This window comes from Panthera uncia, chromosome B1 (genome assembly GCF_023721935.1).
Source record: "Panthera uncia isolate 11264 chromosome B1, Puncia_PCG_1.0, whole genome shotgun sequence".
NCBI lineage: Eukaryota > Metazoa > Chordata > Mammalia > Carnivora > Felidae > Panthera > Panthera uncia.
The window spans coordinates 55,967,474-55,984,968 of NC_064811.1; the positions used below are offsets into that span (position 1 = coordinate 55,967,474).

At 38.1% G+C, this 17,495-nt stretch overlaps 1 protein-coding gene across 1 annotated transcript in view; it reads right to left on the reverse strand.

Annotated features, from left to right (window-relative positions):
- The window catches only part of DCK (deoxycytidine kinase), a 29,755-nt gene extending 12,505 nt beyond the window's left edge, over nucleotides 1-17,250 (reverse strand). The window contains exons 1-2 of the mRNA XM_049630604.1: nucleotides 16,943-17,250; nucleotides 10,779-10,894 (exon numbers count right to left, since the gene is read on the reverse strand). Of these exons, the coding sequence (XP_049486561.1) occupies nucleotides 10,779-10,894; nucleotides 16,943-17,060 (234 nt within the window). The 5' untranslated portion in view covers nucleotides 17,061-17,250. The remainder of the gene's footprint in view (nucleotides 1-10,778; nucleotides 10,895-16,942) is intronic.
- Nucleotides 17,251-17,495: the final 245 nt, after the last annotated feature.

Consider the following 17,495-nt stretch of genomic DNA (forward strand, 5'->3'; position numbering starts at 1 on the left):
ACAACTAAAGTGCTAAGATTACACAGCTAACTAGTAGCAGAATTAGGGCTTACATTCAGGTTATATGTAAAATTTTATTGCAATAGCATTTAATGTAACTGAATTTCACCTACAATCTTATTACTAAGCATATCCTTCCCTTTTTAAACAGTTAAGCCCCATCCCATTTTAGGAAGGAAAATAAAACCAATTCCAATTTTATCGATAAGGAAAAGGGCAATCCCACATACCTTGGGGTAGGTCAGTCACTCTCACTTCCCTCTCTCTAAATTCCAGTGACTCAACAGTAATCCTTAAAAGGATCTACACATGCCAAATCAAACTTATAAACCTAATGCTTCCATTTACAGGAACCATATCCCACTATTATTAGTTCAACTGCAACTGCTTTAGCAAAGAAGAGCTTTTATTCATAGCCCAGAGAAGCAGAAGCCAAAACATCCTAGGAGACAAGTCCTCCCTTTGTGGACTAGGAGTGATCATTTCCCTGTCAGAAAAAAAAAGACTGAGCTCTGCCCTAACAGTTGACTATCTTGAATACTATTGTTTTCAGAAGAAAGATACTTTAATCCACCACATGCACTGTAGGATCAAACATTTATAGTCCCAGACCAAAGGAATAAATAAGGAGCTGCTTTCATAGGTCCTTATGGTTAAGGGCAAAGGATGCTTCCTCAGTCTTTTCTGTAATATCAAGCTATATGAAGGTTCTCCAAAAAGTTGTATAAAGTCTTTAATCTTATATACTAACTTTTAAGAAATAAAATATAATTCCTGTTCTCAATTCTAGTCCAAATAAACACCCCTGAACACTTCCTAGAAGTTCATGCTCAAAGTAGGTGGTTTTTCTCTGGGGGGAAAAAATCCACCAAGTGTAAATATTGACCTCAAAGTTTCAGTTAAGAACTAAAAACCACACAAACACATGGCACTTTGAGGCAGAATTTAAATTACATACCGCAAACCACATAATTAACTGAATCTTCTTCCCAAAATTGAAAAAAAAAGCATAAAATAGCAAGAAGTTAACTGTCAACAATAAGTCTGTTTAGAAAATACTCTTAGCACATCATCAACTGAAATAAGGGTGTAGTTAGCTGCCTTCCCAAACTGCTTAAAGAATAAATTTATTTTTATTAAATTTCATTAAAAAGGCTTTGTTAACAATTATAAACTGACTTTCCACTTATTCAGCATCCCCCAGGGGAAAAAAAATGTTTCATACAAATGAATCTTTTCAGCTAAATGAAGTTTATCAATTTAACCACGTTTTTTATGTATTATTTTTATAGGGAGAAGACATTAGTATATATTTTATTTTTGTACCCTCAAAATGAGAGCATTTCAAAAACTACTCAGTAATAGACATTACTCTTAAACAACTTTATAAATACCAACTGCTGGATTTATAAAAGAAGTTAAGAATAAAGAACAAGTTTCCATTGAACACATAAAATACTAGGCACAAACTGTAGAAACTGCTATTCAATCTTACACTAAACGAGACCAAATTGGTATTACTTTTTAGTTCTTATCTAGTTTTCAGTTTATTTCCTCCTTTGATGTCAGGTCAGTGACATGACCATCTTTTAACAGTCCCTCCCTTGACAATCCTTCTAATCAGAAAATAAGTTTATCAGATTGTGTCAAAAGTATTAAGTAAATACTCTTTGAATAAGCCACATTAATTTTACTGCATAATTTTGTGACCTCCATTTGGTCCACTCAGATGATTGGTTTCCTTCCTTATTCTCAGCTTATTTGTGTGTGCCTTATCAACTGTTACAAACATTCCCTCTTAGGGCGCCTGTGTGGCTCAGTTGGTTGAGTGTCCACCTCTTGATTTCAGCTTAGGTCATGATCTCACAATTCGTGATAGAGGCCCTCGTTGGACTCTGTGCTGACAGCACAGAGCCTGCTTGGGATTCTCTCTCCCTCTGTCCCTAACCACACCCCCTCAAAATAAATAAACCTAAAAAAAAAAAAAAAAATTCCTCTTAAAAGAAAAGGTAGTTAAATTTGTGTTTTTAAAGCACACTTTCATCATGTATTGTCATTCAGGTTTGGCAGACATAAAATAATTTGGTAAACTTTTGACCAATCAACAAGCATTTTCTCTTAACCAAACTTTCTCTACCTTTCTTGTATGTCAGCTACTCCTTCAGAGAGGGTCTATGAGTAGACCAAAAAAAAATAAGCATATACCTACAATGAGGAAAAAAAAAACAAAAAACAAACAAACCTCTCCAACAAAACAGAAATATCAGGTCACATTACATTTCTTTGAGTACTGACACCAGCTTTTAGGCACACTTCCCCAGTTCTTCAGAAAGGTGGCAGATGATTGTAGTTGTTTATTTTAAAGCAATTGAACTTCAAAAATAGTTTCAGGGGGGAAAAAGTGACATAGAGTAATGAAGAAATAAAAAAATAATAAAGTGAAAGAGTCTCTAGGCTTTCTCCCTTTGTACATTAAATTAACCAGAAAAATAATTTAGTATCAACTTTTCATGAGTTACAGTTGATTTCATGATTGGTGCTGGTATTTATTTAGAAGCAAAGTAGACTCCCTGCTTAATCCTAACATATTTTTTTTTTTTAACATATATTTATTTTGAGAGAGAGTGTGTGCTTGTACTGGCCAGAGCAGGGGAGGGGCAGACAGAAGGAGAGAGAATCCCAAGTAGGCTCCGCACTGTCAGGGCAGAGCCTGGGGGGCTCAAACTCACAAACCCTGAGATCATGACCTGAGGCAAAGTCAAGAGTCGGGCGCTTAAACAACTAAGCCACCCAGGCGTCCCCTAACATATCATTTAAAGAAGTGTCTTCGGGGCGCCTGGGTGGCTCAGTCGGTTAAGTGCCCGACTTCGGCTCAGGTCATGATCTCACGGTCCGTGAGTTCAAGCCCCGCGTCGGGCTCTGTGCTGACAGCTCAGAGCCTGGAGCCTGCTTCAGATTCTCTGTCTCCCTCTCTCTCTGACCCTCCCCGTTCATGCTCTATCTCTCTCTGTCTCAAAAAATAAATAAACATTAAAAAAAAAATTTAAAAAAAAAAAAAAAAAAGAAGTGTCTTCACTTTGCTAAAGGAATTACATATATTTGGTGCTAATGAAGAGGAGCAGGGTGGGAATGGTATCCATGTATATATGGAATTCTCTGCAGTATAAATAGTAATTCAAAACACAAAATTTAATTCTTGGATTAGTATGCTCTATTCCTGGTTACATTGTCCCTGGCATGTTTTTAGAAAACGAATGTGCTTAGGAATGTGAGCCAAAGGGCATATTTAAGTTTTCTAAGAGTTTAGTTTTTAGAACTGAGAAGTAGAAAATAGAGAACATCTGTTGAAGACCTCTTCCACATAAATGAATTAAACTTGGCACCGTGGGGTTTCAGTTACATTAAAAAATAAACTTAAGGTGCTCCCATCTTGAAACGTGTGTGTGGCAGGCACTGCTATGTGTTCCCTAAATCCAAGTTGTTTTTCTTCTTGGACACAAACTAGGCTTTATTGACCAGCCTCCCTTGTAATTGAGTGTGGCTATGTAACTCCATTCCAGTCAATGGAAGTAGGGCAGAAACAATGTATACCATTTCCAGGTTTCACTCTAAAAACCTCTGGAATGTGATGCTTTTCTCTCCAGCAGCTAGAAGAAGCAAAGAACACCAAGACCCTAGAGCAGAGGCTCTCAAATTCAGCTCCAGGGGTAACAAAGTATGGTCCCCATAACAGCAACAGCACCATCACTTGAGAACTTGTGAGAAATGCAAATTTTCAGCACCAACCCCACAGCAGACCTAATAAATCAAAAACTGGGGGTAGGGCCCAAATGTGTGTTTTAAGTCTTCCAGGTCATTCTAATAAACACTAAAATTTGAAGCATGGTTCTAGAGGTTGGATGAGTCACAATTTAGAAAGGGCCTGGGTCCCTGAGTCACAGCATGGCGTGGCATCCACCAAATGCCATTTGCACTATTCTCTGAGAAATAAAATTTTATTATTTTGAACTACAGGGTTTTAAGAGCTTATCATAGCACCAAGTATTACCTTAAGTCTACCTGATACACTTAATAAAATTTATTAGAAGTGAACTTGGTTCATTTGAAAAACACTTAGAATAGATTTGCTATGCACAGAAATAACAAAAATAGGTTACGTATGTAAAATTAAATGGGCTTATTACATACTGAGAAGTTTGAAACTTTTCCTGGAGAACTTGGAGGACAATATGCTATGTGACATAAGCCAATCACAAAAGGACAAATACTGTATGATTTCCAATTATACAGGGTATTTAACGTAGTCAAATTTGGGGGCACCTGGCTGGCTCGGTCAGTGGACCCTGTGACTCTTGATCTTAGGTTTGTGGGTTTGAGCCCCATGTTAGGTGTAGAGACAACTTAAAAATACAATCTTTAATAAAATAAACAAAATCTTAAAAAAATAAAACAAACCAACAAACAGTCAAATTCATAGCTAGCTATAAAAGAACAAAATGGCAATTCCTAGGGGTTGAAGGAAGGGGGCAAAGGAGAGTTGTTTCATGAAATAGCTATAGTTCTTGAAGATGAAAAGGTTCTAGAGATGTTTTACAACAATGTAAATACCCTCAACACTACTGAACTGTACATTTAAAAATGGTTAAGATGGGGCACCTGGGTAGCTCAGCTGGTTGAGCATTCGACTTTGGCTCAGGTCATGATCTCCTGGTTTGTGAGTTTGAGCCCCGCATCAGGCTCTCTGTTGTCAGCACAGAGCTGGCTTAGGATTCTCTGTACCCACCCTCTTCCTGCACCTCCCCCGCTCATTCTCTTTCTCTCAAAAATAAACATAATAAATAAATAAAATAGTTAAGATGGTAAAATTTATGATATGTGTTTTTGATCACAATACAAATATTAACCACACACAAAAAAACTACACATCTCCTTTTATTTGGATTTTCCAATAAATGTAATCCCTCTTACCCAAAGTCTACTACATGAAAATAATTCAGAGAACCAATCCTGACTCATCACCTACTGATAAAAATAATAATCAGCTAGTTGCTCTAAAAATACAAATGTTTAAATTAAAACTAAATAAAAAGTCTGTAGTAGAATTTTACAGCTTTGAAGGTGTTAGTTGTTGTCTGAGTTCAACTTTGAACCAAATTAGAAAATAAGCCAGGATATCATTTTCTAGTTTTTCAGAGGGGCTGAGAGTCAGCCCCTACAAAATGTTTTCTTTTGATTCTATGCATTAAGTTTTTAACACCACAAATTGCTGGGTTTCTTGCATGCAACTATGGAGTCAAGCACAAAATTATTAAAAATTTATCTAAAAAAACACTGTGTATCATCTTTACCATATTGAGTGTAATTTTATCTGTTTCCCCCCTCTGAAAAAGGACCCAGATAAAAAATGTGAATGGGTTAAGATCAAATTATATTATGTAAAAGTTGACAGAACGTCTCTAGAAAGCAGCTTAGCTATATTTATTTTTAAAAGTCTGTATCCTTGGGCCTACTTAATTTCACTTTTGGAAATTTGTCTTAAAGAAATAATCTAGAATACAGATTTAACCACAAAGATGTTTATCACATTACTAAGCAAATAGGCTATTGTTTCACTATTACTAGGCATTTATATTATGTAAATACTAGTACATGCACACAATAAATTAGGCTGCCCTTAGAATTGTTTACAGTAAACTTTTAATGACATTTTTAATTGCCTTTGATATAAACATTATGGGAGGAAAAAAGAAAAGTACAAAATTATATACTGCTGTGCCAAGTAAGATCTCTAGTTTTCTCCAGGTAATAAGGTTACAGGTAAGCTTTATTTTCTTCCTTTGGTAATCTATGATATTTTAAATTCAAACAATGAACATGTATTACTGTATCACATTTTTTTTTAAATTATGTAGCTCCCCAAGTGCCAAAATTGGATATAGTAAATTATTATCTCAACTGTATATAAGATACATACAGGGTAGTGGGATTATGGATCACTTTTACTCATATCTTTAATTCTGTAACTCACTTCATGATAGAACACTTTATTATTTTGCAGAAAGCACAACTTATTGTCAAGATAAGTGAAAACCAGAAATATCAAGTAAAGATACAAAATCATTAATCTTTTAACTCTAACTGAACTTTGTAAACATTGCAAAAGAGGTGAATTAAGTTCAACCAAAAAAGATCAGAATCGACCAAATAAGATAATCGTAACATAGCCAACAAAAGTTATCAAGTGATCTCAGAAGGTATGAATAGAAGTACTTTACCAAGCATACCTAATTAATTTTCAAGAATGACTTATCAAAAAATGCTGTTATTTGAAAAACAGGTATCCCCTAAGACTTCATCTCGATAAGAAAAACATGACAGAGCAGAGATATGTCCCTAACAGTTTGTCCAACTCAAAAATAAGTTAAAAGAAAGCAATTAAATCAAAGCTTTGGGCTGAAATAATATAAACCACCAAATAAGTGATTATTTGAAATAAACCTTCAATTTAAAGATTGAAAATCATCCGAGTGGTACCTTTAAAAATAATCTTATCAAGGGGAGGGAGGAAGAGGGGAGACAACATAATCTCTTTAGGTACTTTGCCTCATTATTTTGGTAAAATTGGTGCAGCTTATCAACAGTATAGCAACATTTCAGCCACTAGATGGCAGGTAAAAAAATAAAACAGCTAAAAAAAAGCATGCACAGCATGCAGGTGCAAATTAAGTTACTGACTAGGGGAAGAGATCAAAGGTACCAATAACCCAACTCTTCCAACTCTACAGCAACTGTCAAGAAGTGTGATTAAATGGAGAACATCCAAAGTAGGACTGGCCTTGTCCGGGATGGTTTCTAAAGACAGTCTACTTCTCAATATTGACAGCCTTCTAAGAAAACAGATTTGGACAGTTGGTGATCCATACTTTAATACCAAGAAATAGATCAGAAATGGGTCTGGAGAAGAAAGGCTCCAAGATGATGGAAGAAAATCCCATTTCTTGAGTTTAGTAGAGGTCCAGGATAAAAGAAGAAAATATCCAAAGACAGGGAACCCATACACCACTATCCTCACATTCCACAACCTTAACCCCAAAATACTATCCCCACCCTGTCCGAAATGCCACCTAGAAGTACCAAGCACTAAGAACATAAATAGACCCCAATACACGTACAAATATAAAGCAATCCTCCAAGAATGCGCACCAAAACTCAATTAAGGTAATCAAATTGTAACATCATGGAGACATGACTAGATTATAGTAAACTGTATGACGAAACTATTTGTTAATAATATTAGGATTATTGACATAGTAGTTATAAAGGTCAATTTGGAATTTTGACTTTAGTACATGGGAAGAAAGTGCCCCTGCCCATAAACATGAGTATCAATCAGATCCATGAAACCAAGTCTTAAAATAGAGACAGATGCATCAATGTGTCAGTCTGATGACATCAATTAGGATAATATAACTAATTACCCTGGGCTCTGATTCTAAGCTTTTTTTTTTTAATTTTTTAATGTTTTTTTTTTATTTTTGAGAGAGAGAGAGAGGAGAGAGAAAGACAGAGAGTGGAGGGGTGGGGGCAGAGAGAGAAGGAGGCTGCAGGCTCTGAGCTGTCAGCACAGAGCCCAACGGAAGGCTTGAACTAACAGACTGAAAGATCATGACCTGAGCCGAAGTCAGGGGCTCAACTGACTGAGCCACTCAGGCGCCCCTGATTCTAAGCTTAATAGACAACCTGCTTACTATAAATCTGCCTTCCTATATATATTACTGCAATGTTTTCAACCTCTCCTCTCCAACATAACTAAAAGGGTCAATAAAATCCCAACACTAACAGTGATTTGCTAGGGCAGTCATTTTTAAGTAGGAGGCATCCCACATATTAAAATTCCCAAGGCACTGTTTGTCATTTTATAAACCATCCCAAAACTTTGAGATTCTTAAGGGTTCCTTCCACTGGTTGAGAATTATGGGGCTCCATAGAGAACAGAATGACCTCATTCAGTGAATCTGATAATTACACTTCTCCCTACAGATTAAAATTCTGGGTACAGTAGGGGTGGCTGCCTAGGTAGTTCAGTCGGTTGAATGTCCAACTCTCCAATTTGGATTAGGTCATGATCCCAGGATAATGGGATCTCTCTCTCCCTCTGCCCCTCTCCCCTGCTTGCATGTACCCTCTCTCTCTCTAAAATTAAAAAAAAAAAAAATTTTAATAAATTTTTGGCATTTTGGTTTTTATGTATCAGTTTCTGCACCCCAGGTTAATTATATGCATACTACAAGGGAGAGATAGTTAAAGTGCTAAAGAACCAGTTACACATATTTAAAAGGAGTTGGCAGCTTATGATACTAAAACTAGAATGGGTCTTTAATGGAGGTCAACTAACCCAATCTAGCCTGACATTACTCCAATGAAAGAATCCCTTCTGTATTTCTGACATTGGTTTAATTTGCCTACTTTCTACTAACACCTGAGAATAACTGCACTGATAGCTGACCCCAGAAATGAGGGGAGAAGAGGGGTTGGTAGAACACAGGTCTTTCATTTCTAAAGGTAAGTAAACCTAAGCCAGGCACTTCAGTGAAAAAAGAAGCCACAAGACATACTTTGGGAGATAAAAATGCAGAGTGGACCAAAGACAGAAAACTAAAGGAAAATGACAAAAGGACCTGAACAGGGACTTAACAAAATAAATCCAAACAGCAAATAAATTAATTAAATAAAGGAGCACAATCTCATTAGCAACCAAAGAAATACAAAATTAAAAACATAAAAGACATTAAATACCCAACAGAATGACAAAAATTAGGAAGCTGAATAATACCACTTTGGAAAATAGGCATCACACAAAAACCCCACCAACCAATGATTTTATTTCTTCTTTCTAGAGAAAGTCTTGCATGTGTGCACCAGGTTTCATGTTCATAACAGGGCTGTTTTTACAACAACTAAACTAGAAATCACTAAAAAATTAATCAAAGGTATAGAATGGAAAACCAGTGATGTCTGAATATAATTGAATATTATTTAGCAATGAAAACGTACAAACTACAGCTGTATGCAACAAATGACCAAATTTCATAAACTTACTAAGCAAAGAAAGCAAGAGGGAAAAAAACTGCAACCAATTGATTTCATTTATGTAACATTCAAAAACAGAAAACTAAATTTTATTTCTTAGTCATATGTTTGTGGATAATTAAATTACTTTTAGAAAGCAGAAGAATTATTATTGCAAGAGGTATTTTATGTGAGTGATTACCCCTAGCGGCGTTGTTACCCAAGGAAAGGAGATACTGTGACTGGAGGACAAACAGGGAGAATAAGAGTAATATTCTATTTCTTGACCTGGTTGATGGTTAACTTTCAAATTGTTCTTCAAACTATACATAAGTTTCCTATACTTTTCTATAGTTATATCATATGTTAATAAAAAAAATGTTGAAAGAAAAAAACAAATTTACCCACTTTAAAATTCTACTTAAGGATAATCTTACCTTCCCCCCTAAGACCAAACTGAAATATCAATTTCTTAAAACAAAAAATGGAGTCCATGGGGCACCTGGGTGGCTCAGTCGGTTGAGCATCTGACTTTGGCTCAGGTCATGATCTCACAGTTCGTGAGTTAGAGCCCCACACTGGGCTCTCTGCTATCAGCACAGAGCCCACTTCAGATCCTCTGTCTCCCTTTCTCTGCCACTCCTCTGCTCATGCTCGCTCACGTGCTCTCTCTCTCTCTCAAAATAAATAAACATTTTTTAAAAAATGGAGTCCTATGGAAAGGAAGTCTCTTCAAGATTCAGTCCTGGATTATTCTAAGGATCAGAATGTTCTAAGCACACCCTTACGTTAAAGTTAACTATGCTTGGCAAATAGGTATGTGAGAAAATATTTTTGGTTATTCACAACCATATATCCTCAAATTCTACAGAGCATCCTGCTAATGATTTATGTTTTAAATACTCAATTATTATTCCCAGACTCCTCATACCAACAGCTAAACTTTAAACAATAGACATTTTTGTTCAATCCTGTATCCTCAATTCTAACAAAGTAAGTTTCTACCACACATTTCCATTCTGATGATTTCTACTATGCTACTTTCAAGTTCAATTCTCATTTCTCCAGAAACAAAAGTCCTAGCAATCAGATCCCTTTCCTTCGTACACATACAATATAAAAATTTTGCTATAAAAAGTGAAATCTAACTGTTATTCCTTATTTCTTATTTGCAATGTCGAATGGAAAGTGCTGGGAAATTCAAAGTTGTGTCCAGGGTGAAAGTCTGGCAAGAATGGAAAGTAAAACAAGTAAGAGATAAATGCTTCTCTCTAATACATATAAAAGACTCAAAAGATAAACTAATAAAAAAGTTATTGGGTAGTTTTTTTTGTCTTTGTTTTCTGTGTTTGCAAGTTTTTAAACAAAATGTAAAAATCTACTCAAGGAATTTAATTTGCAATTAGATTTTTTGACTTTTTAATTAATTCTTAAAAACTTACAATTCTACTTGGATGCAATGAAGTACATATCTTAACTGCATCGCTCAATGAATGTTTACACACACACACACACACACACACACACACACGTACCTCCCCCCACACATACACACATTCATCCATATATGAAGGTGAAGAGACAGACTTAAAGCTAGATTTGAAAATTTTATTGGAAAAGGGAAAACAAACAAAAACCCAAAGGTTAAATACTACTGGTCCTCTAAAGCAAAAAAATTTTACTTTACTTAGTTAATTTTATTTTCATACCTCACAGTCATCTTGTGCACTTTGAACATTGCACCATCTGGCAACAGGTTCAGGAACCACTTCCCAATCCTCACAGACCTGTTTAAGGATATTCACAAATGTTGTCTTCCCTGAAGCTGTTGTGACAGGAAAAGGAAAAATAAAAAGAAAATTAAAAAAAAAAAAAAAAAAAAAAATGCCAAAACAGTCATCAGCTTTTACAAAATTTATACTAGCAAACAATATAAAAAAACAAAAATATTCAATTTCCTAAATGTTCTCTTAGATTTGCTTTCTGAAAGGGTCCCTACCCACTTGTATTATGGACATTTGTTTGTTATTGTTTTTAGTTTATCAAAGCCATGGAACAGAAGAATTTTAAACCTGGTGACATTGTAGGCAAGGTGTTACAGCAGAAAAAAAAATCCTAGTCTTAGCCTCACTTTCCTTAACCAAGTAATTAGAGACAACTTTGCGGAAAATAGTTAAAACTATTCTTCCACTTAGTTAGATATGTGATTTTGGGCAAGTTACTGAATCTCTGTGAGCCTGTTTCTTCACAATACAATGGAAATAATAATACCCTCTTTATGGAAACCACTGTGATAAACAAGCTATGAGTACAGTGACAATAACAGGCTCTTGCATTTTCAAAATTTTCTTCTCTACTTGCTCTATTTTCTCAGTTTACAAACAGGCTTACGTCCTTCCTATCTAAAACCAACTTAAAAATGGCCAAATGAACTATAAAATCAATATAAAGATGCATCCAAAACCTAGAGCTTTAGAATGAGAAATAATATGATTATATGACACTAATCATATGACACTATATGACATTAAGCCATAGTGTCTAACAGAAATTATAAAAACGTTTTTGCACAGCACCCCTATAAGCAAGCAATAGCCATGTTTTTTCTGCTTCACTTTAAAGGTTCTGTGCACTTTATCCAATCCTTAAAAAAAACATGTTGTACTTTGCTTCTCCCTGATCATTTCTGAGACACCTAGGAGGGAAAATAAAGGAAATAGTTCAGGTATAATCAGGGCATATTATATTCACTACTTTAACATTACCTGGGAATACATTCCATTAAATAGTAGGGAAAGTCTTGATCTAGAATTTAACAGGGTATACCAATACTCCTAATGACCACCACACCCTTTCTATCTTAAGTCACCAAATGTGGTTTATATTAGGCATCTCTGGTCAACATAATGTGTGTGTCTCTCTCCTCTCTCTGTCCATATGTATATAGAATTACACATACACACACACACACATAGATCAAAAAATATTAAAAAAGCAGCTTCTGAAAGCTTTTTTAAAAAATTTTTTAATGTTTTTTTTTTTGAAAGAGCGCATGTGTGAAGGGGAGGGGCAGAGAGAGAGGGAGACACAGAATCCAAAGCAGGCTCCAGACTCTGAGCGGTCAGCATGAAGCCTGACCCAGAGCTTGAACTCATGAACCAGGAAATCATGACCTGAGCCGAAGTCGGATGCTTAAGTGACTGAGTCACCCAGGCGCTGCAGCTTCTGCAAGCTTACAAGGAAAACTTCCTCATCTTTATAAGCTGGATTCAAAGAGGGCAAAAAGAACTTACCTTTCATGTGAAGAACGATATTCAAACCTAGGACATTATCTAGGCAATAGAAAAGAAGAAAAACCAGAAGAACTTTAAAGGATCACACATAGGGCCAAAACAGGGAGTGGGGACAGGGGTCAGGGCCAATAAGAAGGTAACACAGAACAAAGAACTGCTGAGAAGCAAAACACAAAGTCATATTATCACCATAGGGCAGAAGAAAAACTTTTAAAGATAAACTAGATGATCACTAGATTTAATCACAGGAAAAACACTGGTGACCACAGATTTTGTATGGGGAGAGTAATTACAGGGACTGTAAAGTATTTAGAATGGTAAGCAGAAGCATATATAATGATCACTGGACATTCACTGAGCTAGATGGAGGAAGGAAAGGAAAATATGATGTTCAAAAAGAGGATCCAAGGAATGTACTAAAAAATCAGGCATCACCCAGAGTCTGAAAGCACTTTTTTTTAAATTTGTTTAAGTTTATTTACCTATTTGTAGAGAGACAGAGACAGCACAAGTGGGGGAGGGGCATAGAGAGGGAGAGAGAGAGAGAGAGAAACCCAAGCAGACTCTGTGCTGTCAGATGTGGGGCTCGAACTCAGGAAACCTGAGATCATGACCTGAACTAAAAACAGAGAGTCGGACACTTAACCGACTGAGCCACCCAGGGGCCCAGAATCTGAAAGCACTTAAAGCTAGAGCATTCAGCTTTCTTCTGACACGCCTATAAATAGAAAAATTTCATGTGGTCATACTCTAAAATTTTAAGAGCAAAAAGTTACTCTTTAAAATTACTCTTTAATGAGAAAGAATGAAATATGGCCTTTTGTAGCAACGTGGATGGAACTGGAGAGTGTGATGCTAAGTGAAATAAGCCATACAGAGAAAGACAGATACCATATGGTTTCACTCTTATGTGGATCCTGAGAAACTTAACAGAAACCCATGGGGGAGGGGAAGGAAAAAAAAAAAGAAAGAGGTTAGAGTGGGAGAGAGCCAAAGCATAAGAGACTGTTAAAAACTGAGAACAAACTGAGGGTTGATGGGGGGTGGGAGGGAGGGGAGGGTGGGTGATGGGTATTGAGGAGGGCACCTTTTGGGATGAGCACTGGGTGTTGTATGGAAACCAATTTGACAATAAATTTCATATGTTAAAAAAATTTAAAAAAATTAAAAAAAAAATAAAATTACTCTTTAGTTCAAGCAGAGTAACAACAGTTACCTGTAGTTCCCAAATTAATCTAGTTCCTTGACTTTTTAACGTTTATTTATTTTTGAGACAGAGAGAGACAGAGCATGAATGGGGGAGGGTCAGAGAGAGAGGGAGACACAGAATCTGAAACAGGCTCCAGGCTCTGAGCTGTCAGCACAGAGCCCAACGCGGGGTTTGAACTCACGGACCATGAGATCACGACTTGAGCCAAAGTCGGACGCTCAACCGACTGAGCCACCCAGGCGCCCCTCTAGTTCCTTAACTTTCGAGGGGAAAGTAGGGAGCTGAAAAATAAGCTAATTAATAAATTAATATTCTATGAAAGCAAAAGAGAACAAGAACCAAAGACACTGATGTTAATAACTTTAAAAAGTCATGTGGAACCTAACAGAATTACTAATGGCAAACAAGCATTACGATCCAAAAATCATCTGTACAAACTATTAATATGAAAAGAAGCAGGTAAGGCCTCCATAAATTTAACAGAAGGGAGCATTATAGTAACAGAAAACATGAGAAGATGAGTTACGTGAGTATAAACTAAAATGACCAGTTAAAGTTCAAATTCTAGGAATCACAAAATATTCTTCTACACACACATTAGCAATTTGTACGTTTCTACTTATTTGGGACTGGCAAATAAGGTGGAAGGGACAGGAACAGCAGTGCAAGCACATTAACAACAACTAACAAACCTCAGTGTCAGGAAGACAAGACAAGTTGGAACACAACTCATCCAACATCCAAATAGCAAACTGTTATCTTACAGAAACAGAAGCCCAGTGTTACCAGATCTTTAGATACCGTACAAGACACCAAGAATCTAGATGTTCAAAAACAAATCTCAAAAATGTTAAATGCTAGAAATTCATTAAATTTGTTTTTCAAGGGCGCCTGGGTGGCTCAGTGGTTAAGCGTCCGACTCTTGATTTCAGCTCAAGTCATGATCTCACGGTTCATGGGCTCAGTCCACATCAGTTCCATGCTGGTGGTGTGGAGCCTGCTTGGGATTCTCTCTCTGTCCTTCTCTCTCTGCCCCTTCAGTGCATGCCCTTTCTCTCTCTCAAAATAAACAAATAAACTTTAAAAAATAAAATATTTCCAACGTTCTAAAAAAAATGTTCTTAAATAATTTTTTTTTTCAAGTCTATGCCAGCCACTATTGTGCAAATGCAAGGCATCAGTTTGCAACTCTTTCCAGTGTAGGTAATGGAGAAGTCAGAGAAGAATTTTAAGCAGGGGAGTAACACAATTACATTTATATACAGAAAGTCTGCTCTGGAGCTAGGTAAGAGAAGATGGAGATGGGGTGACACATTAGGAAATGATTCAGGTGCTGGGAAGATTAAAGATGCTTAGGGAGATCTAGATATATGTTGCTTAACTGGATTTAAGGAAGGGAAGAGGATTAATTCAGTGTGGTATCTAGGAGATGTTGTTGTTCATTCACAGTTACTTTTGAAATGGCTTTGTTCAACTATTTCCTCCTTTATATATGTTCTTCTTTACCCAAAAAGTGGCTATAAGGACTCACACTAGTAAACGTTCACCTTCAAAGAATTTATCCTAGGAGGAAATGAGAATCTATTATATGGATCTTTTCCACTGGTGCCTTAATACTGGAGCAATGCAACAAGATGTCGTCTTTGAGGGTGTGTTCAGATATTTTCTACTAGGAATACTGTTAAAGGGTCTACTTTTCCTGGTCTTTTTAAAGAAGTACAAGGGCTTTGAATGTGGTAAGAATTCAAAAACATTTGCTGTATGCATGAATGGCCAGTACCCAACTGGGAGCCAAAAAAATTCTATCAGAACAGGAAGTATCAGGCATAGGTTTCCTGTGGTAGGAAATACAGAAGAATGTAAGTTCAGATGTACCTTGTAAAATGATATGCATGGTATAGTCTGCCCTCATCCGGGTTAGGAACAGAAAGGGCACTGGTCTTTGAATCATAAGCCAATGTTTACTTGGAAGTGGGGGAAGGGGTGAGGAGCTCCATGATATTAAGATCATTAAAAACTCTTTCCTTGTACTGGAATGTTTATAGCTATTTTATCCCTAAGCGTTAAAACTGGAAACCTGGGGTTCCAGGTTCACACCTGGGGAAGAGATAAACTGTGGTATATCCATGCAATGGAATACTACTCAGCAATAAAAGAGAACTACAGACACAAGTATAATAGAAGATGGGATTCAGTAGGCAGAAAGGGAGAGGCTAAGTAAGACTTGAAGGTCACTGGGTGGGGAAAAACATATTTTAAAACAATGCTGGGAGTGTCTGACCACAGCAGACTCGCTGAGGTGTAGAGTTCCTCTTAAGAAATGTAACAGACATCGCCTACTCCCCTCAGGAATTTGACAAAAGATGTGACTAAAAGTAAGTGGTAGACCTTAGAACATAAGACCCACAAGGAACAGTATGGCCATACATAGATCACCTCCTACACAATGGAAACAAGCCACTCAAAAAGTAATGACTAGGCATTTAGTTACATAACCAATAAGGGTAGAACCTGAGAAGGAACAAAGGGGAAGAACAAGTGGGGGGGGGGGGGGTGCAACCAGAACCTATAAAACAAGGACTCTTGCCTACAGTGGCTGGGCATTCACTTGCAAATGCCCCCTCTCTGTAAAGAGAGCTTTTCTGCAATTCTTACCTTTCTAATCTTAGATTCTAATAAACTTTTGCCTGCTGCTCATTTTATTCTGTGTCCACCTCTTCATTCTCCCAAGCGGGGAGACAAGGAATCCCGGGTACTGAGCAACATGAAAAAATCTAAAAGCATTATGCTAAATAAAAGAAAGGAGACACAAAAGGCTACATACTCTGACTCCATTTATATGACATTCTGGAAAAAGGCAAAACTTAGAAACCAGATCAGGGGTTGCCAAGACACAGGAATGCAGAGGGAACCGACGACAAAGGAGCACCGGGGAACTTTTTGAGGTGATAAAAATGTACTGAATCTTGACCATGGTGGTAGTAAAACAGCATTATATGTTTGTCATACCTCATAGAAAAGTACACCTAAAAGGATAATTTAATGTATGTAAATTACACCTCTAGAACTAACACAGCCTCAAGATAAAAACAAAAAGCAAAAAGCCCTCCCCTTGCGCGATCCCAACAAAAGGAGGAAACGTGCCCAAAGTGCATCTTTCGAGGCCCCCATGCCCGGGCATGCACCACCGCCTGACGCCCGGGGGCTGCGACGATCCTCGGGCACGGGAGGGAAACAGGGCAGGACAGGGCAAAATGCATTGGGTGGGAAGGGAATTAGAGGCCCTGCCGCATCCACACAGACCCGAAGGAAGCCCTCACTAAGGGGAAGCCCCCCTGCTTGGGGGCCAACATTTCCCGAGGCTCCTTACCAATGTTCCCTTCGATGGCAATCTTCTTGATGCGGACCCCCTCAAAGCCGGTCGCGGGAGACGGGCAGCTCCTCTTAGGTGGGGTGGCCATTCTAGTCTGGTGGTGGCCCGAGTGCATCCAACAGGGAAGGCTAGGAGGCGGCCACAGGTGCGCGCGCTGGGGCTCGCGCCACTGCCGAACGAGACTAGACGCGCAGGCTGAGCTCCCGCCGGCAGCTAGTACCCGGGACCGCGGGTCTTGGGGTTTGATTTTGGCGCGCGGAGGCTGCCGACGGGGGCGGGACTGCGCCGCGACCTCCCGCCAGCGGGGAAGCCACGCCCCCTCCGTCTCCCCAGCTGGCAAAGTCTCTAGCGGCTCCTTGGCCTTGGCCACCGCGGGCGGGGCTCCTGCGTGCGCGCCCAGCACGTCGGGTCACGCAGGAGCACAGGGCGGGACGGCGCGCGCGACGACGCGCCTCTTCCCAGGACCCGGGGGTGGTGGTTCCGGAGGACTAGTGCCGAAGCTGGAGGGCGAGCGAGGGAAGGGGTTGCCACCCGCTCTCGTCACCAGGAT